At 34.7% G+C, this 27,817-nt stretch overlaps 1 protein-coding gene across 1 annotated transcript; it reads right to left on the reverse strand.

Moving 5' to 3' along the window:
• Positions 1–5,146: 5,146 nt before the first annotated feature.
• Positions 5,147–27,174, reverse strand: LOC132559491 (gliomedin-like). The gene is made up of 10 exons (XM_060224118.1): positions 27,156–27,174; positions 19,656–19,736; positions 18,425–18,598; positions 17,403–17,474; positions 16,626–16,652; positions 15,266–15,349; positions 14,887–14,940; positions 13,242–13,265; positions 10,817–10,936; positions 5,147–7,915 (listed from the first exon to the last, which is right to left on the reverse strand). Exons 2-10 carry the CDS (start codon positions 19,675–19,677, stop codon positions 7,146–7,148), a joined length of 1,347 nt encoding a protein of 448 aa, XP_060080101.1. The 5' UTR covers positions 19,678–19,736; positions 27,156–27,174; the 3' UTR covers positions 5,147–7,145.
• Positions 27,175–27,817: the final 643 nt, after the last annotated feature.

Genomic DNA, 27,817 nt, shown 5'->3' on the forward strand with positions numbered 1-27,817 from the left:
TTTTTTTGGTGTGTTGTTGTGCCACCAGATAATACGTTACCTGGTCCATGTTTGTAGTTATTATAACATACTACATAAAAAGAAGTAGGCTTGCTCATGAATGGAGGAAATCCCACCGATAAGAAAATAAATAGTGACTAAACACACTTAAATATAACAATAAATCAGTATGCAAATTAAAGATAAAGATATGGACCTCCCTTCTTTATACTGGATTCCTAAACTCTACAAGAATCCATCTACACAATGCTTTATTATTGGCTCGTCCAGTTGCTCAGCTTAAAGTTTATAAAATCTTCCATTCTTAGTACTATTTAATCATGGTTGCAGTAGCATTGTGATACTGTGTACTCTGAAAATGGATTTCATGAAATGTGGATTTAAAAGAAGTTCAAAAAGATTGAACACCCACTTTTAAGATACACACTTCGAGTCAGATGCAGCAGAGCTAAACAATTAAGTAACTGCATCATACATTTGTTTCGTCCATCCAAGATTCATCAATGACGCTAAGGGCTTAAAATTTGAAGCCACGAAAGCGACTGAGGAAAAGACAAAATGATCTAAAGTAAAGACATATCTAGATGGGGAGGTGCACTGACCACAGATTTCAATAAAATTTCGTAATTCACGTAAGAACACGAAGTACATGTGTATATTCTGGACCGAATAAATGAAAACGTGGCATGCAGGTGACAACAAACCATGGGGACGAAAAGCCCATTTGCAGTTTCCACCACTGTCTACCACCTGGGAGATTGTACAAAAAAAAAAAAAAAAAAAGACACACATGTATAACACATTTAAAAAATTCGATTTTTCCACTCTGTACACGGAACGCCTTTCATTCTATACTGTTGCGTGAAAATACGGAGGATGAAATTGGTAAAATGATCGGAATTCTTGTTGACGATATTTTTGACGGCTTTGGAGATCTTCCAACAGATACAATGGGAACAAACAATGTCCCTCTTTTATCTGACTGCTTTTTGTTTTCATACCATGAATTTATCGAGGAGCTTATCAAAAGTGGTCTCAAATATCATGAGAAGTCCTTCAATTTCTTGACTTTAGATAAGAAAATTAATTAATGTGTCTATCGTACATGCATGTACACACCTGAATTGGAAATCAACGACACGACAAACTCTTCTTGAATCGCTTGATTAATTTTTTCCCTGTAACGAATTCAACAGGAACAGCTTTTTTCTAATCTGTATGAGAGTGCTGATTTCAATTGCTCTATTTGAAAATGTCTTTTTCTGGAGAGCAACAACTATGCAACATTTTGTTTTATTAGTTTGCGTTTAATTGGCTGATAGCAGTACCTCCCGAGGATCCCATAGTTATTGATTGACGAATATCTCGGTATTTTACACTGGTGCTTAGAACTTGTGACAATAGGTATATTCTATCACTCTTGTGAAATAAACCATAAAGAGAGGGTTGTACAAGACACACAAGAGTGAATAACACATTTCAATACTTGTCTCACGTATACCTATGTAATATTGGTCTTTACAGGACTATACATTCCTGTCTATTGGATGTGTATTGCAAAGGATGTCTGAGTTATACAGCTTCGCAAGCGTATTGATATGAAAAGTTGTTCTATGGTTGCTAATTACAGAAAACAAGAAATTACAAGAAATAGTGTAATCTATCCACGATTTCATTAAAAAACGGATCAAATAAAAAATGAACTTTAGTGTCATAATTCTATGATTTAATGTGCATGTAATTCTTGAGTTGACATTTGGGTGACGGATTCTTTTTGATTAATTTAAATGTCGCGTGACAAAACACGACACAGTTATTGACTTTGAATATTGATCGATGTTTAGCATCATCTTTACGTTTTTGGGCGCATGCGCTGTTTGCTATTTTGAATTTTGCTGTTTTTTCTTCTTTTCTAATAAATTCACCTGAGAAAAAATGAAAAAATGGCGTTCCCTCCAGATCACATTTAAAGTGAGAGAAACATACTCTTTTACGTGTTTGTATTTAGGATAGGGATATTCAATCTTTTGGATATCAATCGCAGACTCTAGACTTTGATAAGAATTGGATAAAGTAGAGTCAAATATATCCCATCATACAGCTATTTCGTCCTTCTAGGACTCGTCAGTGATGCTACGTCATACAGCTGTTTCGTCCTTCTAGGACTCGTCATTGATGCTACGTCATACAGCTGTTTCATCCTTCTAGGACTCGTCAGTGATGCTACGTCATACAGCTGTTTCATCCTTCTAGGACTCGTCAGTGATGCCACGTCATACAGCTGTTTCGTCCTTCTAGGACTCGTCAGTGATGCTACGTCATACAGCTGTTTCGTCCTTCTAGGACTCGTCAATGATGCTACGTCATACAGCTATTTCGTCCTTCTAGGACTCGTCAGTGATGCTACGTCATACAGCTGTTTCGTCCTTCTAGGACTCGTCAGTGATGCTACATCATACAGCTGTTTCGTCCTTCTAGGACTCGTCAGTGATGCTACATCATACAGCTGTTCCGTCCTTCTAGAACTCGTCAGTGATGCTACATCATACAGCTGTTTCGTCCTTCTAGGACTCGTCAGTGATGCTACATCGTACTGCTGATTCTACATCATACACCTATTTCGTCCTTCTAGGACTCGTCACTAATGCTACATCATACAGCTGTTTCGTCCTTCTAAGCTATTTCGTCCTTCTAGGACTCGTCAGTGATGCTACGTCATACAGCTATTTCGTCCTTCTAGGACTCGTCAGTGATGCTTCATACAGCTGTTTCGTCCTTCTAGGACTCGTCAGTGATGCTACATCATACAGCTGTTTCGTCCTTCTAGGACTCGTCAGTGATGCAGTGATGCAGTCATACAGCTGTTTGTCCTTCTAGGACTCGTCAGTGATGCTACGTCATACAGCTGTTTCGTCCTTCTAGGACTCGTCAGTGATGCTACGTCATACAGCTGTTTCGTCCTTCTAGGACTCGTCAGTGATGCTACGTCATACAGCTGTTTCATCCTTCTAGGACTCGTCAGTGATGCTACGTCATACAGCTGTTTCGTCCTTCTAGGACTCGTCAGTGATGCTACATCATACAGCTGTTTCGTCCTTGTAGGACTCGTCAGTGATGCTAGGACTCGTCAGTGATGTCATACAGCTGTTTCGTCCTTCTAGGACTCGTCAGTGATGCTACATCATACAGCTGTTTCGTCCTTCTAGGACTCGTCAGTGATGCTACATCATACAGCTGTTCCGTCCTTTTAGGACTCGTCAGTGATGCTACGTCATACAGCTGTTTCGTCCTTCTAAGGCTCGTCAGTGATGCTACGTCATACAGCTGTTTCGTCCTTCTTCAGTGATGCTACGTCATACAGCTGTTTCTTCCTTCTAGGACTCGTCAGTGATGCTACGTCATACAGCTGTTTCGTCTTTTTAGGACTCGTCAGTGATGAGACTGGCATTAATGTTAATCAACAGCTAATAAAAAAGTGAACTTTAGACAGGAAAGTGCACTAGAAACAAAACGTATATTGCTTATATTGATATATTTATTCATTTTTTATTGGGGGTGGGGGGAGAGAGGTTTGTGTGTGTTTTGTTTCTCATTTATTTGTCAGATTGAATTCACCGCAACAAATTTACATATTTCATTGTGAAATTGACATGCTAAATATTAGAAAGACAAATCGGGAACAAAATGAGTACAAAAATATTTTATTGTTATTCTAAAATGTAAAAGAATCGTATTGTTCCATTGATGAATATTTACAGTATACAGAAATAAAGTTTACTCATGGCTTCCAGTCACTGTCACACAAAGCGAGAACACAAACCATACACTAACGAAGTCGATTGTAATTCGTAAGTCCGAGAAACAGGGCCATAACATATATATTATTTAAACCCAGTTGTATGTCAAACGTAATAAAATGAACAATCTACTTCAACTATAGTTCTGCTATAATACAATAAACGTGAATATATCTAGTATTTTGAATAAGAGAATATTGAATAATTTAAAACATGTATTTTCGATATGATATATAGGGCTATTGTCTCCCAAACAGTAACGAGAAACCTTGTTTACTTCCCTGGATTCGCAACAAACGGGTACCATTTCTGACGCCGCCAAACCGGATCTAGTTTTTTGGCGTCACATGTTGTGAGGTTCATTCCGAGTTGACAGCTTCTGTGGTTTAATTAGTATGACCGTTAAATGCATGCTGCATTCTTGTTTACCATATTACATGTATCAATAGAGTTTTAAAAAAAATCCTATAACATAGACGTTTTTCAGAAAGAAAAAATAATGCATTAGAATACCTAATAATTTATTTAGAAAAAAAACCCCAAATAATAATAATAATAAAAAACCACACATAAAAAACCCAACAAATAAAATAAATAAAAAACAAACAAAATAAGTAATGTATAAACTAAATATTTTTTTAAGATAAGAATTAAGATGTAAAACGACATAATACAAGCATGCTGTTGAGATCGCATTCTCATGTTGGCTATTTCGGTATCCTATTGACAGCTGGTATGTCATTTTTAGGGATCTTATATGCTACCAAGACGGTAATTATTCATAGGAATTATCATCCCTTCCAGGTTTGAGAATCCTTTTTATATGAGTGACCTTCCTGGCGTTGAGCTTTGTATGCTGAGTATGTCAACTTCAATTTCACAGAAGATTGATGCAATTGACGAGTATAAGTCTTTACCAATTTACCGACCTTCTCTGCCGCTTCATCAATCTAATATGTAAAGAATGCAGCGTGTAATCCTGTTTAACATAACAAGGGTTTTCAAGTATTCGAGGAAACAGCATGTTGGCTTCAGATGGAATGATATATACATATATACACAGCTTTTCCCGAGCAGTTGATTACAAACATGTCTTTTAGGATTTACATCGTCAGTAACAATACGCAAACAGATGATCAAAAACAGTATTCGTAAGAGTGATATGATTTGCACCGCGATTACATGTTTTCCATTTGTAAAGGATTAATTGACAACAACTGATAATATGTTGACGATAAAACTGGTGTTCAGTTAATCTGATATAAAATGAAGAAAGTATCAAAACAAACATCATGAATTGATTTATTATAAAGAATAAAGTTAAGACTATTTGCAAAATTAATCTCTTGATGCACATGAAAAACATACTTTTTAATTTGGATTTTATAAAGTTTTGTTTATCGATAAAACAAATTTATCATTTATCGATTCCATAAATGAAATATTACGCATTCATCTGCAAAGGACTTCAATTAGTTACATAATTCCGATTTGAGTACATACTCACTGTAGACGTGCTAATTATGTACATATACAATGATATGCTAAATGCCAATTGTCAATGCAGATATCGGAAAATTCCACATTTAAAGCATACTGCAATATATTCCACACAAAGACCATATTTACAACAGGAATTTTTTATAGATCATTACGTACTTGAACCAAATATATTACTAATCACCTTGAATTTATAGATGTTAACGAAAAGGAAAAATATACTGTTTTTAGGGACACTTTCATATGGCGATTCCTGGTGCACCGACCACATATACAAATAAAGGTAGCCAATGGTTTCCGAGGGTAGATATACACACCAGCCTATGTCTAACTCAATACAAACTTTATCATTGGCAACGTATTTCAAATAAAAAATGTTTTCTTCTTAAAGAATACCACAGTCACTCCAACAATCATTGCTCATGTGTACGTAAATAAATCACGTAGTCGGATTTTACAAAACGGTTATTCAACAGATCATTAGGAAAATGTATGTTGTGAAAATGTTATGATACCTTTGTTTTCAGCATTAACAATCGTAATGTTGTCATGTCGAAACGAAAGGATTTTCAGTGTAATAGGCTGTAGAATGGCAATGCTCTGCAGAAACTTATGGCATCGTTCCTACAAAGTGTAACAATTTATTTACTATAATTAAGCTATATCGGATGGATTACAAGCACATGATCCACACTTATCTCGCATATCGTCAGACTGGTCATCTTCGCAAAGTCTTACATACATTTCTATATACTTGTAAACATATACACCTACATACGCACACCCGTCGTTCTCCCCATTCTTAGATCAAATTATACAACAAGTCTTTTCCACCAAAACAATCCTTCCAGAAAAAATAGCATTCAATAACGGTAAGAGAAAGTATGATAAGATACATCATAAGTTAAGTTTAGGTTTTGTGAAATCTTTTGAAAAAGAAATTTAGTAAAAGATACAAACACATTCTCTGATTCAAGATTAACACACATCAAAATATAGGAAGTGTTAAATATCAAATATATTCTCAATTCCTTTACAATAAAAATGGTTACTCTTTCTAAGAACTAATATATCCTATACATTTAACACAATGGTCCCTCCTCAACAGACAGATGATTGGAGTATGTAATGAACCTGCACTTATAATCGAAAGTCAACATCGAATGTAATTGCTAAAGATAGCATGCTTTACCACAAAAACATATTTAACGTAAGGTCTCAAGATGACCAAAATAGATTTGTCTTATTAGAGTGTCGTTGATGTTTCATATATCAAATACTCTCCTGTTTTAATTAAATCGAACTGAAATAAGCACAAAAAATATCCGTTGGATTCCGAATGATTTAGCGTCTGTACATTAAAATAATGCTTCAAAACAGCATGTAAATTCAACTTTCTCTGCGGATTAACTATGATATAATCATTTCAATTCATTTATGTAATACATATCATACATGAAAAGCACATTGAATTCAGCATTTTAGGAAGCAATGTGGAATAAAACATAATAAATATAGCCTTCGGCAAACCGAAAGTCATTGAGCGACTTATGACAAAGAATAATCTATATCTATATATGTATTCCTGGCTGAAGTAATAATGGTACAGTGAGATATTACAAAAATGGAATGCTTGATAACAAAAAATGATTTCCCATAATTTCTTCGTAGGATAATAATCCTTAACCTCATGTACTTCCGCTTTGGTCCAAGAATATGTTTGAGAGCTGTGTAGCTTTTTAAATCAGGAATAACGCAGTTTATGCACGCATGTGTTTATCACTTACATAAGAAACTAAGGGTACCATGTGGAAACAATCCTCTTGTTAAGATCTCTTTATCCTTGTCTTAAACAAAAAGAAGCTGAAAAGACAATTGCCTTCCGTTATCCCAGCTGTTGATCCTACTGTTTTGGGGATGACGAATGTTTGGCACATATGATACCATGCTACTTGCACCGAAAGGATTTCGAAACTTTATGTCTTTGCCAAGTGGTACAACTTCATCAGTATACAAGTCATAAGCATAGTCAATAACTGTCTGCACATTAACGGTATCCCGAATAAGATACAGTACACCACAGACAATGATGCCGTTTCCGTAACTACCAGGAGCGATGTTGATTGTCCATATTCGTATTGCCTCCATTGTGTTGGTATTTAGCTTCACGACAAAGATATTTTTGTCGTCCGAGAGTTTACTATAAATTACCCAAAGACCATTCTCGTCATACTCTATGTCAAAGTAAGTCGTCCCATTTTTGTAGAGGTATCTGCTGGTATTGTGTGAAGCGCCATCTATTTCCGCCGCACTCGATACAATCGCCTCTTTGAGGTCGTATTTCACAACAATATTTCTCCCAGCCCACTGGAAGTAAAAAGACCCATGTCGGATCACGTGGTCGTAACCATGGTAGTGGAAAAAGGAGAGATCATACGTATTGTCTACTCGGTTCTCCTTAAATGTAGTCTCGGATCGGTACTCATACAGTATATTAGCATACTCGTTATTCGACACCCAGCGTTTTGGCGAACTATCCGGGTCAGTCATCCAGGCCCCGGATGCAGGTCCCGCTTGACGCAAGAGTAGGGGAATCCCAATCATTTTTATCCTGCATTCTGGTTGAGGGAAACAAAAGTAATAGACTTATCACTAAACTTATTATTTGAACATATATTAATATTCATTTATATATGCTAAATGATGAAACGTAAAAGTATTATTTTGCATATTCTGCAAGAAGAAAATTGATTCGATATTCACATTTGTACACTTCAAGTATATAAATCGGATCTTAAAGTTGATATCAACCAATTTGTCAATCAATTTGTTTTCATTGCCAAAAATAAACCGTTTCATTATATCATCTACAGATTAAGATAAATTTATCAAACACAAAAAAGAAATAGTACTCAGATTAATATGAAGGCATGCGTGAAGCTGGGTAGCTATTGACATGCATGGCCGTATGCACATGTGTAAAGTCGAACACCTTCAGTATATTTGTCTTTATCATATTTATGAAATGTTATTTTAAAATTTGGAATTGTAGAAGTTAGTAAAGAAAACTCGACTTAACAGGTGAATTTGATGAACTAACGTCACTAATTATAGTTCAAGTTATTTTAGTGTCCTTGAGCTTTTCAGCTCATCATCCTCAAAAATACAACCATTTAAAATTTGCCATAGTTCTACAGTTCTAGTGTTAATTTACACATACTGCTGGTTACGATCAGATGATAGTTTTAAGACTAGAAAAAAAAATAGAAAGACAGTTTTTTTTACGTGATCTTAGCTTTACCAGTTCTAGCTAGGTACAATTCACTTTTTCAAGTTGAGTCACTTAGATTGGGTAATTTGTTTCACTTTTATCTTGTTAGAAATTTTGGATCACTATGCAAGAAATCAGCGATAAACGCAATATTCGATCTTTAATAAAGAAGAATGGTAGCCTGAGATTACGAATTGCTTAGATTTGTGCTATGGATAAAGTTATTGGCTGGCCTTGTCTTGTCCTGACAAGCATACTTACGCTGAATAACGACTCTAAATCCCAGCTCAGGCACTTTTTACTCTTTAGCTTAGTTTTCAACTAATATCATTGCGAATTGATTTTGCATTTGTTTGTAGTTAATTATGCTAAAAGAATTTCATGTTTAAATATCCTTGCATAAATTTCAATTACACTTCCGAAGGGAAATCTTCTCCGTGCATATTGTATTCAGACGAAGGAAAATGGACGCCTGAGGGATAACAAAATGCATTGCAAATACGAAATTAACCAAACAAATCTACATAAATATAACAAAACGAAAAGGGAGAACAAACAGTGTAAAATATCCAGCATTAACATAGTATGTTAATTCAAGTAACGTTTAGTGGAATGTTGTGGCGAGTGACCCAGGTTTTGAACATTAAAACAAAGAGCCATTCTTATATGCCATGTTTGATATAACTGGCCCATCTTCAACAACTATTACTATATATAATGATAAATCAAGTATCATATTTGTCATATTTTGATTACTGGTGTTCACACATGCGGGTCCATGCTTTAATAGACAATAACAAGGCAGTGTCTTAAAGAAAATTCTACATAGCAATCTAACAATATATGTATATTGGTGAGACCGAGTAGGTCATTATGCCTTCTAAGAGTCTATTTGACCTAATCTACACTATCCTCTATATGTTCCAACACATGCTGTTTTGTTTAACGAATTCACTATGGCTATGCATTGTCATTGTTTATAAAATCAATGTCTGTCTCCGTAATTTTCATCTTTGAAGATGTATTATTTATAAACGAGCATTTATACAATGTATTCAAATCTTAAACACAGTCAGGAATTGCAAATCAGTCAATCATCGTATGAGTTTTAAATTATGCCATGAATTATTTCTCTTTTGCGCACTACGCCATATTTTGTTTATCACTTAGATTCGATATTAAATGTTATAAAAATTGAATATAGGTAAAGTTATCTTTAAAAACACTTCCATGAATGAACTTAAAGTTATCAAAATATAGGATAAACATGACCTAACTCAGGAGAGATACGACATTGATTTGTAACGGGACTGGAGGCGACTAACACATAACGCGATATGTACGTTCTAACATGGTGAGGACATGTACAGAAAATCATCATGATAAAGGAAACGTAAGCAAGACTGACAAGCATCAACAAGAAATGTTCCAAACATGCATTACTTGGATCCAAGCCTGTATTTTTTAATGAAATTATTTATTTCTATTTAGTTTGATGCAAACTTTTGTAGCCTGAATAAAAAACGACTATATTGGTAAACGCATTGAAAAATAATGTGAAAAATTAGAAGCAAAGAAGCAATAAAATAAAATAAAAAAAAATGATGGAATCCAGAAATAAGTTTTACTTCAACACAATTTCACAACATTAAACAATTTTATTATAAAATATTTCTAACATACAATGGGCAATCGTCATTAGAAGACTGACGATAAGCATCACCAAAGACAAAAACGTCACTTCCGGTGATGACGTCATGTGGAAGGCAGATGAGTTGGCACCGGTTTGACTCCATGGGGAGCCTGCAGTGGATTAGGAAGAAGAAATAACATTCAATTGTTAACAATTAGTATGTATGATTCCAATATTTGATTATAGGATATGAAACTAGGCGTTACAATGACGTAGCATTTTAAAGCACGCAGTACTATACAAAGATATGGCATATATTTTCCCTCCTGCATGTTGATTAAGCTTGGGTTCTCATCTTAAATAAGATTTTTTCAGTATGTAGTTTGGTCGAATGTTCAGATTGTTTGAAGACTGGTTTAAATGAAACATCAAAACCAACACCTATTTCAAATCATATTTACGTATTTCTCTAAGATTCAGAGTGTGTTATTTTTTAAAATTCGTTTGTCTGTATTTTGCGTGTACAAATGCTACGTTATCATTTCTACATGTGTCATAACAGTTACTTTTCCACATGCATTTGGAGGGCAGTACAATGCTTGTTTATTATACCACCTCGTCGTCTGGGCGCCAGAGTGGGCGGTGCCATTGTTGTCGTGGTGGGGGGCGTGGTTGTTGTGGGTGTAGTCATTGTAGTGGGCGTGGTCGTAGTACTAGTTGTGGACGTCATCATTTCTACCATACGTAACAATGTAACAGTAACGACATCATTATATCATTGTAGTCTGACTTATAATATGACAATGGTACTCCTATGGTACATGTAACCGTTTGACAATGTCTGTTGCTTGCTGACTAAATGTATTGATGAGATATGCCGTTAATCGGATATACGGCAAATTAACTAAATTTATTCTGGAAAGAATGGATGTATACAATGTCCATTTTTCTATCCGTTATCTAGACACAAGATAAAAAAGAGATAACAAAGAAGTAACCGTCGCATGTAAATGCCGAAGAAGAAATCTTAAATTTGATTTCCCTCAAGTCTATTTCTCCTGAAAACATAAATACAATTTTATCAAACGTATGGGATATGTATGTCTCTTTCAAACCATACAAAAGAATGATCACCTAGAAAAAATGGTTTAATATTCAATTAGTAAGGCCACTCTACCGATACCTTGCTGAACGAAACAAGGATTTACTATGACAAGTATAGAACGGAACTAGTTACCGGGCCCATTTAACAATAAAACTGCATGTATTTATCTTTAAATCAAAAGTTATTTAGATGACATTTCTTTTTTTTTTCATAGATAAATCAAAATAATTGATCTACACTTTCTTCGGACTAAAAGTTTAATAGAATATGATATCTTTATAGAATATATGTTGTTTGATATATAATTGTCTAACGCAGAAGAACCTTTAAAAGCAAATTTATGATAACACCATTAGCTAATACTATGTTTTGGGATAAAATTTGTCTTTGCCTGCAACTCTCATTGACAATGACAAATAATTCTGAAGGTTCAAACTGATCACAATCACGCACGCGTTACAAAAACTAATCAATTTTATGAAATTATATAGGAACCATTTAATGGTATCATACATATGACTAATGGAATTGTGAATATTAATTTCTCCCTTACGGTATCCAGTTGTCCAATCTCATTTTCGAAAGAACTTTTTCAAATGATGTAATTGAATATGTTCCGTATGTGATACCATAAATAAATCTATTTTTATTTTCTCTGTCAAAAATAGTTATTAATTTCTAAGTATACAAAACGGAAGTTCGTGTAAGCATGTGGTGAAGCTTGCATGGTTTTCAACATAAAAAACATGGTTACTCTGCATTGCTGAAAGTCACAGTGACCTTATGCCGTAAAAATATACAGGAAGACTGAACGCGAGCAGCCGTGTGATATGACGACAGATGATGCAGTGATAAAACATGAACAACGTGGATCTGTAGGAAGTTCAATGGTACTCGCTTAAGAAGCAGGTTACAAATGATGCGACACATGCACTCTATTCAGTTTCAGAAATAGATTGCTTCTTTCTTTAATTCGCTTTCTGTTATATTTAAGAAGACGTTAATTAGGCAGTATAAAGTGATTACGAGAAGTGGTGTTTTAGGCTGTCTACTCAGAAAGAATGGCAGTAATTCATTATCGCAGTAGATCTGGCGAGTTTGAATACAACAGAATCGTGTTTAAAAAACGAAAGAATGATTAGCTGAAATACTTGCACTTTTCAGGCACTGATTCGTATCACTTACCATACAGTTCAAACATGTACTGCTAAGACAATCCTGTTAGGTCAAACCTATCAAATCATATCTCGAAAGGTACAACAAGGATACAATAGACAGGAATGAAATTTACTAATCATTGCATGCTACCTTCACTCCATTCACGTTTTTCACGTTGATGATTACGATATCATTGGTGTCCATCTATTCGATATATTAGAATACAGAATATATACACCTTTTGTGATCGTTCATCCACTCGCCAAATCCGTCTAAAAGAATTTAGGTGTGTGGATGAATGTAACACTATTCTTAGAGAACGCCGAGACAATATACCCGTTTGATATATTGAACAGATTAATAAAGACTTCATAAAAAGCATAGCCATTGCAATGCAGAACTGGTGTTATGTCACAAGAAGTATACCAATTCTTTAGATTACAATGTATATTTTATTGCCTATTATGTGAGAGACAACTGATCTTGAAGACTTGACATCTATAACACATCTTATTGTTTACAGTATCAATATGTGATACTGTATCTTGAAGGGAGCCTAAAGTAAGAAATTTCAACAGGAGCGTTATTTTTATAAACTAGACATAACATTTTGTCTTTCCGATACAAATATATGACATAGAAATAAATCGGAATACAATTTACTATAATTTCTTGTATGTCCCATGAATTGCTATAAAAAACGACCCTCGAACATGTGATAGGCGTTAACTGATACTGCGATGACTAGAACTAACGATAGACTAAATGCAACATTACCTTTAGTTGAAGATGGGGTTCTCTCTGGAAAGAAAACAACAGCAATGAGTTTTAACTTTCTTAAATTCATATATTTAACAACAATAAAAATAGATTATGAGCAAAGTACTTCCTGTAAAACATATCTCTACTATTCCCTAAAACTACAGTCAATGGTTAAAGCAAGGTTTCCAGGGGTGAAAGGGATGATCAATCTTTTATAAATCAGACCGAAGTGTGCAGAGATCATGTGAATTCATCCCCGAAACCTCTAAGATGTAGTTATTCTACTCTTCTATCAGGATTGCGTTCTGATTAACTTCGAAGGTTACAAAATGAACCTTTTACCACTAAACTTTAACCGCCAAAATATCATCAAAGACTTTAAAAAAGACACAGAAACAGGAGTTTCCCTCAGCATCACTGGCGAGTCCAAAATGGACGAAACAACTGTATGATGTAGCATCACTGGCGAGTCCAAAATGGACGAAACAACTGTATGATGTAGCATCACTGGCGAGTCTAAAAATGACGAAACAACTGTATGATGTAGCATCACTGGCGAGTCCAAAAATGACGAAACAACTGTATGATGTAGCATCACTGGCGAGTCCAATAAGGACAAAACAACCGTATGATGGAATTTAATTCATTAATGTAAAATTGTAATTAAGACAGTATTCACTTGTGTGTCTTTTATGCGCAATATTTCATTATTATATCATTTCAACAGTACACAAGTACGTGTGTATATTTTAAACCGTACCACTATTATGAAATTAAGACGTGGCACGGAGAATAATGCAAATGTAGAGCGAACATGGAATAATGTTGCTATAGTGAAAAAGAAGTGATAAAATGACGGATTTGATAACATGTACATGAAACTTTACATAAGAAATTACGAACTTTCGTTGTTTTCAATTTACTACTAAAAGATGAACAACACATTTCGTGCAATACTCTTTCACCATCAAAGACACTTGACTCTTAAGCTGCCTTACACTTTATTCCAGGAGCGTTTGCGAAAACACCCGACACTAAAGCCGCTTACGCTATACTCCAGCAGCGTTTGGGAAAGACACCTGAAACTTAAGCTGCTTACACTATTCTCCAGCAGCGTTTGAGAAAGTAACCTGACACTAAAGCCGGTTACACTATACTCCAGCAGCGTTTGAGAAAGTAATCTGACACTAAAGCCGGTTACACTATACTCCAGCAGCGTTTGAGAAAGTAACCTGACACTAAAGCCGGTTACACTATACTCCAGCAGCGTTTGAGAAAGTAATCTGACACTAAAGCCGGTTACACTATACTCCAGCAGCGTTTGGGAAAGACGCCAGATTCTAAACCTGCTTACACTATACTCCAGCAGCGTTTGAGAAAGACGCCAGATTCTAAACCTGCTTACACTATACTCCAGCAGCGTTTGGGAAAGACACCTGACTCTAAAGCTGCTTACACTATACTCATGCAGCGTTTGGGAAAGACGTTTCAGCGTTCAATTCCATCAAACTACTCCTTTAACTTTAACTACTGAAATATAGACATGTATTGATGAACAACGTTAAACACTTAACTAATTGTATACATATACAAATCGGAAAGTATAGACATACATTGTACATACATCTTGTACAATTGTTTGCTTAAATAAGTTGCTCACCTCCTCTATAAGTCACAGAGGGCACTGCAGTAGCCATCCGCCAGTTGTCCATGGCTACGGAAGAGAATACTGCAAAAAGTTTGAAATGTGAAAAACTGGTGCTGCTCTTTATAAATATCATATGTTGATAAAACCGTTATACAAATTTATTACAAACACAATGAAAAATAATTAATACCTTTATGAAATCAATCTATAAAAACGTTGGCGATACATCTGTATCGAAATTGTCACACGCCATGCCAATCATTATAAATTATAATACGTCTGTTATGGAGAAGACTACAACAATAATTTTCTAAGTTAACACCCTTCACTGGTTTAAACAATCCGAAAAACTTTCCGAATTTCTACTGCTTACGATTTGTTTGAAACTCACCGTCTCCTTTCTCACCCTTCTCGCCTCTTTCTCCCTTTGGACCCGGAATACCTTGAAAACCGGGAAACCCCCTCTCCCCATAACCTACAAGATGACAAAAGTTCATGAATGTTTTTCTAATTATTGACATATATAAAGTTATTTTCTTGATGAATATCTACAATGCATAAATGTTATGGTACTGTAAATATACCCCATACCATTAAGACGAAAACAATTGTTATATATGGATACATGCATTAATAATTAATTCACAAAAAAATCCTCTGCTATTTTGTTAAATGAGTGAGAGAATGCATTAATTGCATTTTGTAATATTTACCTTTAAATAAATTGAAAACAAATAAAGACTAACTAGATGAAAATGCATCATTCAACCAATATATATTTTCCTTTTTCTTTGACATCAGTTTTAGTAATATTTAATTAATTACCACACTGAAATATCTTAAAAGTGAAAAATGGACGTAGGTTATGTGCACCATGAGTTGTTAAATGTATAAACCTGAATATGATTTATTAACCGATAAAGCAGTTTGAATGTCTCACGGATTGTGATCAGCTTGATACCTTCAGACAAAGAAGTCTACAGAAAGGATATAACACCAATAACTAATGAAAGATAGTCTTTCTAACATCCTTGTTATAGAATCTTCCCAGGACATTTTTAATGTACTCATTTACTATAATCGGTCTATCGAGATCTGAAACTGTTAACTTTGATTTTGGGGTTTTCATGAAGACATGATATCCGAACATTTAACAAATTACGCTTTTTAAACAAGTTAGTCACGAACTCTGTCAGACGTGTTAAAACTATGAGACAGTAGTCTACTCACTCAGTGTTGAATACGCTTTCAGGACATATACAATTTTGTTCAATTTAGCGCTGGTATATTTAGACTAAGAATGTGTTCCGCATACAACTTCCAGATAATGCGGCGCCGTATGTTCATTTCATGTCAGCATAATCATAATCCTAACTCAAATTCAATGAATAATAGATACTAACAAAGGAAAGACTGACACGGAGGCTAATGAACAAGTACAAGAAGAATATGACCACGTGTTCCGGAAGAGAAGTGTCTTCCGTTACATCGACGACATAAGCTATGTCTACATTTATGTAAACGTAAATCTTGGTCAATCCAAGTAAGTAATGTCACATTCTCAAATGAGAACATGTTATACAACAACGCAACCAATAGGCAAACTAACGAGCATCAAACATGCCCAGCTTTAAATATTCAAATCACACAAAGAAGTAGTAGAATATTTGTAAATGCGATCACTCCCCTAGAAAACTCACGTAACATACCATGAAAATTCTGGATGAAAAAACATTGCTGATATAGCCTACCTTTATTTCCCTTGTTCCCGTGGTCGCCTGAAGTAAATAGTAAAAATAACTCATTATATCATTTTACATGTAACAGACAGTGAGACTTTTAAGAATTTAATTTCTAAGGGACTTCCAAATAATGATCAGATTATCAAGGAGTAGGGATTGAATGTTGATATATTGTTTTAAAGTTTCATATTCGACATAAATCAATAAAGTTTAATAGAGTTTCTGTAGTATTAACTTCTGACAAATTAAATCGCGGGTCGATTTCAGAAGCAGGAATGAGAAAATTAGAAGATTTGTAAACAAAAACCTAATGTTGAATTATAGAATATAAAGCAAAATCCTTTACATAACACAATGAAAAATACAATGAAAATCGATATCAAGAAACAAAGAAAACGCATATCACCATTCCTACATAGCCTAATGTAACTTAATTGATCTGCATCGATCTTTGGGAATCTCAATCAGTTTATCATATTATTATGTAATATAAATGAATCCCAAAATAAGATTTTTGATTGAAAATTTTATGATGAAATATTTAATCTAGGCTATTGAAAAGAACCAGCTTACCAGTCGAGATGCACGTAACCAAACTACACACGTTATGTGTTCTATAACAGTATTTGTTATACGTAAAGTTTAAAGAAAGGAAACTTAATGTAACTACATTATATATGTATCTACATAGTTGTAAACACATTTTGCGAGAGTTTGGTTTGTGATATTGTCATCTATCATCTGTCAAAGTAGAAATGATAGAATGACACAATAATTATATATTACCTTTGTCACCCTTGTAACCAGTAAAACCAATTAGGCCCCGCACACCTTTGTCACCTTTGTCACCTTTCGGACCTGCAATATGTATGGGTATTCAACTATGTCAAACAAACTCGGGAAAGATATTTTACAGAGAATGATTTTCTTTCCTGTCATTTATTCAATTTTGTCCATCTGTATATATTTTTTTTTCTATAGAATGTGTTATGCTTTTGTTTTGTTTGAGTACCCTCCGCTGCTGATACGTTTTCTCTTATAAGGCTTTAAAACTTTCTGATGTATGAAAATTACGAAATTATCTAATTAAAGGGATGCTGCGCCTTCCAACTAAAATTTTGACTTTTCTCTTGATAACTTTTATTTTTCTTAGTTGCTTTAAATCTTCTACCCTAAGTTTCACTGACGAGTCATAGAAGGACGAAACATCTGTATGATGCAGTTTAATTCATTGTTTGACTCAACTGTATCTAACTCTAAATTATGAAATGTTGCAATTCACTTGTGTGTCTTTAGTACAACCTTTTTACCGTTCAGATGGTATCCTCGCCAGTGAAGTTCAACGTTATGATACATTTTGACTTGTTTTAAAATTTATGTTAGTATATATTGAAATTGTATATTTATTACAACGTTCCTATTATTTCAATAATTCCTTAAACTAATAATAAATATTGTTGTATCAGTCTGTTTGTTCTACTTCACAAACATAATTAGATATCAAGGAACGTTATTTGGTGACCCAGTTTTAAAAAGCATTAATAAGGAAGAACATTTTCGTATAAATAATTGATTTCGGTGCTTTGATGACGTACATTCTATATAGTATTTTTTTCATTGTAGGTAATTTCCATTTAGTCTTATATACTCATCAACTCAGGAGGTTAATAAAATTGAAAACTGTACTCCAAATAGATAATTGTGAAACACATCATACGAGAAACACAGACTTAAACGATAATATATTTACATGTACATGAAATTAAATGATTATGACAGATGAATAATTAAACTTTATGTTTACATACATGAGCAGTTGCTACCGTTGCCCTGAAAACCTCTATCGCCCCTTTCTCCTTTCTGTCCATTCTTTCCCGGTAACCCGGGACTACCGTGCCGCCCCTGTAGCCCAATCTTGCCAGTCATTCCCCGTGCTCCTTTTCTGCCTCTTCTGCCTTCATCTCCTTTGCTTCCTGGTAATCCTGAGAAATGAGATACAAAGAAATGAATCGTCAATAGCTTAATACCACCAATGAACACACTATAGTAAAACCCAATTATTCTACATATGTTCTGTCATAACATATAGTCTACCTGAATCTGACTCCAGATGTAACACGGCATATAATTGGACAATGAAAATATTTTTCGGCAATACACCTTCCGGTCCTTCTCGTTTTCATAGAACAATAATTGCAATTGCCCGAAATGACCATATGTATGAACCGTCACACCAGTAATGTAATCTATTTCAGATGAAAGGACCATATGAATGAATCGTCACACCACCATTTCATTTCCATACAACAGATTATCTATGTGCTTGAAAGCCTTTCATTATTCTTACAAAGTGTCAAGATTTTTACACAACAAAACAGATATTGGGTAGTCATTTTTGATATAGTTATGAACGCTGTATGTCGCCGCCCTGTACAACTGTAGCTTTGTATTTTACTAGGTAATGATATACATCTTGTTTGAAATATATGGTTGTGAACTATACGGACGAGCATTTCGTGAAAAATAAAACCAAATATAGAAAGATCTATTTAGAAGACGAAAATACAAAAATTGAACACTTGTCCTAGTACTTTTTAACACCGCAAAGATGCAGGTTGGTGATAGTTATAGGTCAGTTTTACAGTTGTCACAATGATTTCATTGAGAATATTTCATTTCTTTGTGTTGGTTCCATTGTTATATGCCTTGTTCTCATTTGGGGATGTGACATATTTGGATCGACCAAGATGTACATGGCAGATGCCGTTGATGATGCAGAAGACGCTTACTCATCCGAAACCTGTGAGTTTATTATTTTTGTACTTTTTCAGGAGTGTCTGTATGAATATCTATTTTTTTCATATTTTTCCTAGTTTTATTGAATTTAAATTTGGATTGTGATTCTGTTTACACTTTGATTTTTGTTTGGTGTTTCTGAGACATATATGAAATTTACATCAATATTTATTGAAATACATTTAAATTCCTTGACAGTTACATGTTTTGAGGAAAAATCTCAGTAAATATTCGGTAACAAACCTTTGTGTCCTGGAGGCCCCATTGGACCTAAATGTCCTTTGGGTCCTAACTCTCCTTTTTCACCCTTAACTCCAGCGTCCCCTGTAAGTTGAAATATAATTTCAAGGGTTAGCTTTCTTAAAAAAGAAAATCATTTCAATCATTTAAAAAGGTATCTGCAGTTTTTAAGTAAAGGATGTAAAAAGGCTTAAAATCCAATTAGCTTCTGTTAATTTTGATTGAAGATCTTGCCTTGATAACAAAATTATCATAATTGTCGAGAAATGAATAAGTCGCCTCGAGATTGTTGAAGCAATTTCGAAGAAATTGATAGTGGTGTTCCGAATTACTTGTTGATTTTTCATTAATCTGTCACGTTGAGAATATTTTATGATTTTCTCTAAGAGCATGCATTGTATGTGACGTTGAAATGAGAACCTGTAATGTGTGACAGTCAGTGGGCGAGAGAAAATTGCAGCGATATCAGGTTTAGGATATTAACTGTTGAAATCTTTGATTATTAATTGCCCTAGGAGAAGAAAAAAAGAAAAAAGAAAGAAAGAAAGAAAGAAAGAAAGAAAGAAGGAAGGAAGGAAGGAAGGAAGGAAGGAAAAAGAAGAACATCAACAATAACAACAATGATAATAACGACAACAACAATAAAAACGGACGATCGGACACATCACTACAATCATAATTCAAAACAATGGACCGAAATAAAAGAGGTTTATGATTTTAAAAGCAAAATATCACTATTGAATTAATAGGTATTCTGCTGTTTATTCACGAGATTTTAACAATCAAGAAACTAAGGGCCGTTTCAAAATATTATAATCAATATCTTTAAATGATTCTAATCACAAGAATTTCATCACACGACTTCAACGGTTGGACATCACAAAAAAACAAGAACAGAAAAATTCGTATAAATAGCAATATCTTTTCGTGGTTTACTGTTTGTAGTCATCATACGATGAACCTTATCTACAAGGATAAAAAATCAATCATCAAAGTAAACAGCTGTTATCAATGTTGTACAGGCAACGTCGATGTCTATATCATTGATATGTACAACATAGACAACAACAAAAGGAAAATAAAATATAAAGTACAACTCGTGCATAAACGCGACTTCAACTAAAATGTTACATCGACTAACTCAACTAACTCAACTAAAATGTTACATCGACTAACTCAACTTAAATGTTACATCGACTAACTCAACTAAAATTTTACATCGACTAACTCAACTAACTCAACTAAAATGTTACATCGACTAACTCAACTTAAATGTTACATCGACTAACTCAACTAAAATGTTTCATCGACTAACCCAACTAAAATGTTACATCGACAAACTCAACTAAAATGTTAATCGACTAACTCAACTAAAATGTTACATCGACTAACTCAACTTAAATGTTACAGCGACTAACTCGACTTAAATGTTACATCGAATAACTCAACTTAAATGTTACATCGGCTAACTCAACTTAAATGTACATCGACTAACTCAACTTAAATGTTACATCGACTAACTCAACTTAAATGTTACATCGACTAACTCAACTAAAATGTACATCGACGAACTCAACTAAAATGTTACATCGACTAACTCAACTTAAATGTTACATCGACTAACTCAACTAAAATGTACATCGACTAACTCAACTAAAATGTTACATCGACTAACTCAACTAAAATGTTACATCGACTAACTCAACTTAAATGTTACATCGACTAACTCAACTAAAATGTTACATCGACTAACTCAACTTAAATGTTACATCGGCTAACTCAACTTAAATGTTACATCGACTAACTCAACTAAAATGTACATCGACTAACTCAACTTAAATGTTACATCGACTAACTCAACTTAAATGTTACATCGACTAACTCAACTAAAATGTTACATCGACTAACTCAACTTAAATGTTACATCGACTAACTCAACTAAAATGTTACATCGACTAACTCAACTTAAATGTTTTATCGGCTGACTAAACATTCATATCAGATAACTCAAATAAACATTCATATAAGATAACACCACACTTCCCTCAGATAACACCACACTTCCCTCAGATAACACCACACTTCCCACAGATAACACCACACTTCCCTCAGATAACACCACACTTCCCACAGATAACACCACACTTCCCACAGATAACACCACACTTCCATCAGATAACACCACACTTCCTCAGATAACACCACACTTCCCTCATATAACACCACACTTCCCACAGATAACACCACACTTCCACACTTCCTCAGATAACACCACATTTCTCTCAGATAACACCACACTTCCCTCAGATAACACCACACTTCCCTCATATAACACCACACTTCCCTCAGATAACACCACACTTCCCTCAGATAACACCACACTTCCTCAGATAACACCACATTTCCCTCAGATAACACCACACTTCCCTCAGATAACACCACACTTCCCTCATATAACACCACACTTCTCTCAAATAACACCACACTTCCTCAGATAACACCACACTTCCCTCAGATAACACCACACTTCCCTCAGATAACACCACACTTTCCCCTCATATAACACCACACTTCCCTCAGATAACACCACACTTCCTCAGATAACACCACATTTCCCTCAGATAACACCACACTTCCCTCAGATAACACCACACTTCCCTCATATAACACCACACTTCTCTCAAATAACACCACACTTCCTCAGATAACACCACACTTCCCTCAGATAACACCACACTTTCCCCTCATATAACACCACACTTCCCTCAGATAACACCACACTTCCCCCAGATAACACCACACTTCCCTCAGATAACACCACACTTCCTCAGTTAACACCACACTTCCCTCAGATAACACCACACTTCCCTCAGATAACACCACACTTCCTCAGATAACACCACAGGATAACACCACACTTCCCTCAGATAACACCACACTATAACACCACACTTCCCTCAGATAACACCACATAATAACACCACACCAGATAACACCACACTTCCCTCAGATAACACCACACTTCCCTCATATAACACCACACTTCTCTCAAATAACACCACACTTCCTCAGATAACACCACACTTCCCTCAGATAACACCACACTTTCCCCTCATATAACACCACACTTCCCTCAGATAACACCACACTTTCCCCTCATATAACACCACACTTCCCTCAGATAACACCACACTTTCCCCTCATATAACACCACACTTCCCTCAGATAACACCACACTTCAGATAACCAAATTACAAACTTAAATCTGCTAACTATACCAAAAAGGAACACTAGCTAACTCAACTTAAACATAATCATATAATCAACCAACAAGTTACATCAGATAACTTAACCAACAAGTTACATCAGATAACTTAACCAACAAGTTACATCAGATAACTTAACCAACAAGTTACATCAGATAACTTAACCAACATGTTACATCAGATAACGTAACCAACAAGTTACATCAAATAACTTAACCAACATGTTACATCAGATAACTTAACCAACAAGTTACATCAGATAACTTAACCACCAAGTTACATCAGATAACTTAACCAACATGTTACATCAGATAACGTAACCAACATGTTACATCAGATAACTTAACCACCAAGTTACATCAGATAACTTAACCAACATGTTACATCAGATAACGTAACCAACAAGTTACATCAAATAACTTAACCAACATGTTACATCAGATAACTTAACCAACAAGTTACATCAGATAACGTAACCAACAAGTTACATCAGATAACTTAACCACCAAGTTACATCAGATAACTTAACCAACATGTTACATCAGATAACGTAACCAACATGTTACATCAGATAACGTAACCAACATGTTACATCAGATAACTTAACCACCAAGTTACATCAGATAATAACTTAACCACCAACATGTTACATCAGATAACTTAACCAACAAGTTACATCAGATAACGTAACCAACAAGTTACATCAGATAACTTAACCACCAAGTTACATCAGATAACTTAACCAACATGTTACATCAGATAACTTAACCAACATGTTACATCAGATAACGTAACCAACATGTTACATCAGATAACTTAACCACCAAGTTACATCAGATAACTTAACCAACATGTTACATCAGATAACGTAACCAACAAGTTACATCAAATAACTTAACCAACATGTTACATCAGTTAACTTAACCAACAAGTTACATCAGATAACGTAACCAACATGTTACATCAGATAACTTAACCACCAAGTTACATCAGATAACTTAACCACCAAGTTACATCAGATAACTTAACCAACAAGTTACATCAGATAACTTAACCAACAAGTTACATCAGATAACTAAACCACCAAGTTACATCAGATAACTTAACTAACATGTTATATCAGATAACTTAACCACCAAGTTACATCAGATAACTTAACCAACAAGTTACATCAGATAACTTAACCAACAAGTTACATCAGATAACTTAACCAACAAGTTACATCAGATAACTTAACCAACAAGTTACATCAGATAACTTAACCACCAAGTTACATCAGATAACTTAACCAACATGTTACATCAGATAACTTAACCAACATGTTACATCAGACTTAACAAGTTACATCAGATAACTTAACCAACAAGTTACATCAGATAACTTAACCAACAAGTTACATCAAATAACTTAACCAACAAGTTACATCAGATAACTTAACCAACAAGTTACATCAGATAACTTAACCAACAAGTTACATCAGATAACTTAACCAACAAGTTACATCAGATAACTTAACCACCAAGTTACATCAGATAACTTAACCAACAAGTTACATCAGATAACTTAACCAACAAGTTACATCAGATAACTTAACCAACAAGTTACATCAGATAACTTAACCAACAAGTTACATCAGATAACTTAACCAACAAGTTACATCAGATAACTTAACCACCAAGTTACATCAGATAACTTAACCACCAAGTTACATCAGATAACTAAACCACCAAGTTACATCAAATAACTTAACCAACACGTTACATCAGATAACTTAACAAACATGTTACATCAGATAACTTAACCACCAAGTTACATCAGATACCTTAACCAACAAGTTACATCAGATAACTAAACCACCAAGTTACATCAAATAACTTAACCAACAAGTTACATCAGATAACTTAACCAACAAGTTACATCAGATAACTTAACCACCAAGTTACATCAGATAACTTAACCAACAAGTTACATCAGATAACTTAACCAACAAGTTACATCAGATAACTTAACCAACAAGTTACATCAGATAACTTAACCACCAAGTTACATCAGATCATTTAACCAACAAGTTACATCAGATAACGTAACAAACAAGTTACATCAGCAAATTCAGATAAAACCAAGGCAACTAAGGAAAGTACAACACTAAACCACGACAGATTTCACCTCTATTGCCCTTGTATCCAGGGAAACCTAAGAGACCCATTGGTCCCTCCGCTCCGTCCTCTCCCTTGTCCCCTCTTGGCCCTGTAGAAATGCAGATGAATGTACATATACAGTTTCATGTCGATCAAACCATAGATTACACTTCACTTATGGCCTTTCCGCAAAGCATCAAGTAATTTAATTCCACCAATGTGTGGAGCTCTGTATATGATAATTAATTGCTTTATTTGCCTAACATTTGAACCTTTATGCATTTTATGACAAGGGTCATCTTCCTATCTTATTGAAACATCTAATTTTTAATATTTCAACCATTCCATTGGCTGTGGTTCAGACGGACTGGTTTCAGTGAGGAGCATAAATCTGGCACAATATACAGTCAAAATATTACATTGTTATAAATGAAATAAAACCATATGGTTTTGTCACTGACAAGTAACATCAGAGGATCTCGTAGCTACAAATAAAAATCACATCTTAAAACTATACATGGGGATGTCACACAGACCCTATATTCTGATTAAAACTATACATGGGGATGTCACACAGACCCTGTATTCTGATTAAAACTATACATGGGGATGTCACACAGATCCTATATTCTGATTAAAACTATACATGGGGATGTCACACAGACCCTATATTCTGATTAAAACTATACATGGAGATGTCGCACAGACCATATATTCTGATTAAAACTATACATGGGGATGTCACACAGATCCTATATTCTGATTAAAACTATACATGGAGATGTCACACAGACCCTATATTCTGATTAAAACTATACATGGGGATGTCACACAGACCCTATATTCTGATTAAAACTATACATGGGGATGTCACACAGACCCTATATTCTGATTAAAACTATACATGGAGATGTCACACAGATCCATACATGGGGATGTCACACAGACCCTATATTCTGATTAAAACTATACATGGAGATGTCACACAGACCCTGTATTCTGATTAAAACTATACATGGAGATGTCACACAGACCCTATATTCTGATTAAAACTATACATGGAGATGTCACACAGACCCTATATTCTGATTAAAACTATACATGGAGATGTCACACAGACCCTGTATTCTGATTAAAACTATACATGGAGATGTCACACAGACCCTATATTCTGATTAAACCAATTCTATATGCAGTATGTACCATCCAGCTTGCTCACTTGACATTTGTCAGTACATTAAATACAGTTAGATAAACGAAGCCACAAAATAGCATTATATTTGTATAAATATATCGTTTGATTTTTCATATTTTTGTAAAGAATGTTACTAAATTGATGTGTTATTTTTTACTCCCGTTCCTCGGATCCTTGGAGTATGAAGTATGGCTGTTGTTGAACCAGCAGGGGGAAGAAATGACGTTATAGTTTATCGTCAATGATAGATAGACAATAATCTATTGTTATAATGTATGAAGTGAACCTTAACCTTTAACCCGATGTGTTCCCTGGCATTTTTATTTCTTCGTTAAGGTGATGTTTTTACGAAGTGGTATTTAATACAGATAAATATGGGAGGATTGCGCAGCGCACCGTGCTGTTATATTCAATTTCGTTAGTATAACTTTATCTCTGGGATAATGTGGACTTAACTGAAATGTGATCTGACGGACGTATATCATAGGTTTTCATCATAATAAATATTCACAAAGTAAACAATCGCCATCGATATTTGTGATTAAATTAAACAATTCACATGGATTAGGATAATTTCTATGGAGAATTAAAGTCTTATAAAAACGTTTCCATGTATAATGTGATCATTTCTAGTTTGATATACTGACTACATGTGAATTCTCCCGACACGAGTAACAGCACAGACATTATTCTCTGAATTATGACGTATGTATGGACGTAGTATTTAAACAAAACGACGAACATTGAGCTATCAGACAGAAAAACAAATCCTTTTTAGAATGATAATAGTAATATCAATAATCACGTGTTCATTTGGTGATATCATCCCGACTACCGCCGACATTTAATACTGGTTCTGAAACACGACAGTTTGGGGTAACCTAGGACAACAGCACGTACTTACCTGGAGTTCCCGCGGGTCCAGTTTTACCAGGGGGTCCTCTGTGGCCTGGAATACCTATTTCCCCTTTAGGTCCCATGGGTCCCATTGGTCCTCGATGTCCCATGTCCCCTTTAAAATAAGCAAAGTAACAATGATCTGACTATTCCATAAGTGTCTGTATCATATATACGCCATACTTATGTGCAATGCTACTTCAACTGTCTCAGCGTTCCAGGTATTATCTGTATATTCTACACACTTTTAAATTACTTAATCTGTTGACGTACACTTAGCCAGTAAAGAGTTGCCTTGATTTTGTGTCAGGAGTGTTATAAATGTCACGTGATCAGCAGAAAAGGCTTTTTTTAAAAAATAAACATCGGCAATGCTTTCGACGTAATTTGGAGAATTCCAAAAATAATCATGACTGTTGCAGTGCAAATAGTTGTTTTCCTCAGAATATGCCGTGAACATATTCCCTTCATCCTTGTGTGAGTTAACGAAGCATTGAACTGTCATGTTATGATGTTATAATGAAAACAGGGAGTTTATCTTCCACCTCAAATGTTTCCTTCTTGTGAGTTATTGTATTTTAGTGAAAACTGAAGGATTTATCTCCCTTGTCAAAATGCTTCCTTCGTCCTGGTGTGAGCTATTGAAGCGCTGAACTGTCGTGATATAGT

The sequence above is a fragment of the Ylistrum balloti genome, unplaced genomic scaffold (assembly GCF_031769215.1).
Source record: "Ylistrum balloti isolate Yb309-2 unplaced genomic scaffold, AGI_CSIRO_Ybal_v1 Utg370924, whole genome shotgun sequence".
NCBI lineage: Eukaryota > Metazoa > Mollusca > Bivalvia > Pectinida > Pectinidae > Ylistrum > Ylistrum balloti.

Bases quoted from the DNA above. Each gene is read 5' to 3' on its own strand.
- LOC132559491 (XM_060224118.1), bottom strand. From the start codon at position 19,677: ATGGGGCCTCCAGGACACAAAG. The intron at 17,475-18,424 runs GTATGTAAACAT...TACATATTGCAG, and splicing joins CAACGGTAGCAACTGCTCAT to GTCCGAAAGGTGACAAAGGT. The intron at 7,916-10,816 runs GTGGTATAATAA...TCCCTCAACCAG, and splicing joins TCTGGCGCCCAGACGACGAG to AATGCAGGATAAAAATGATT.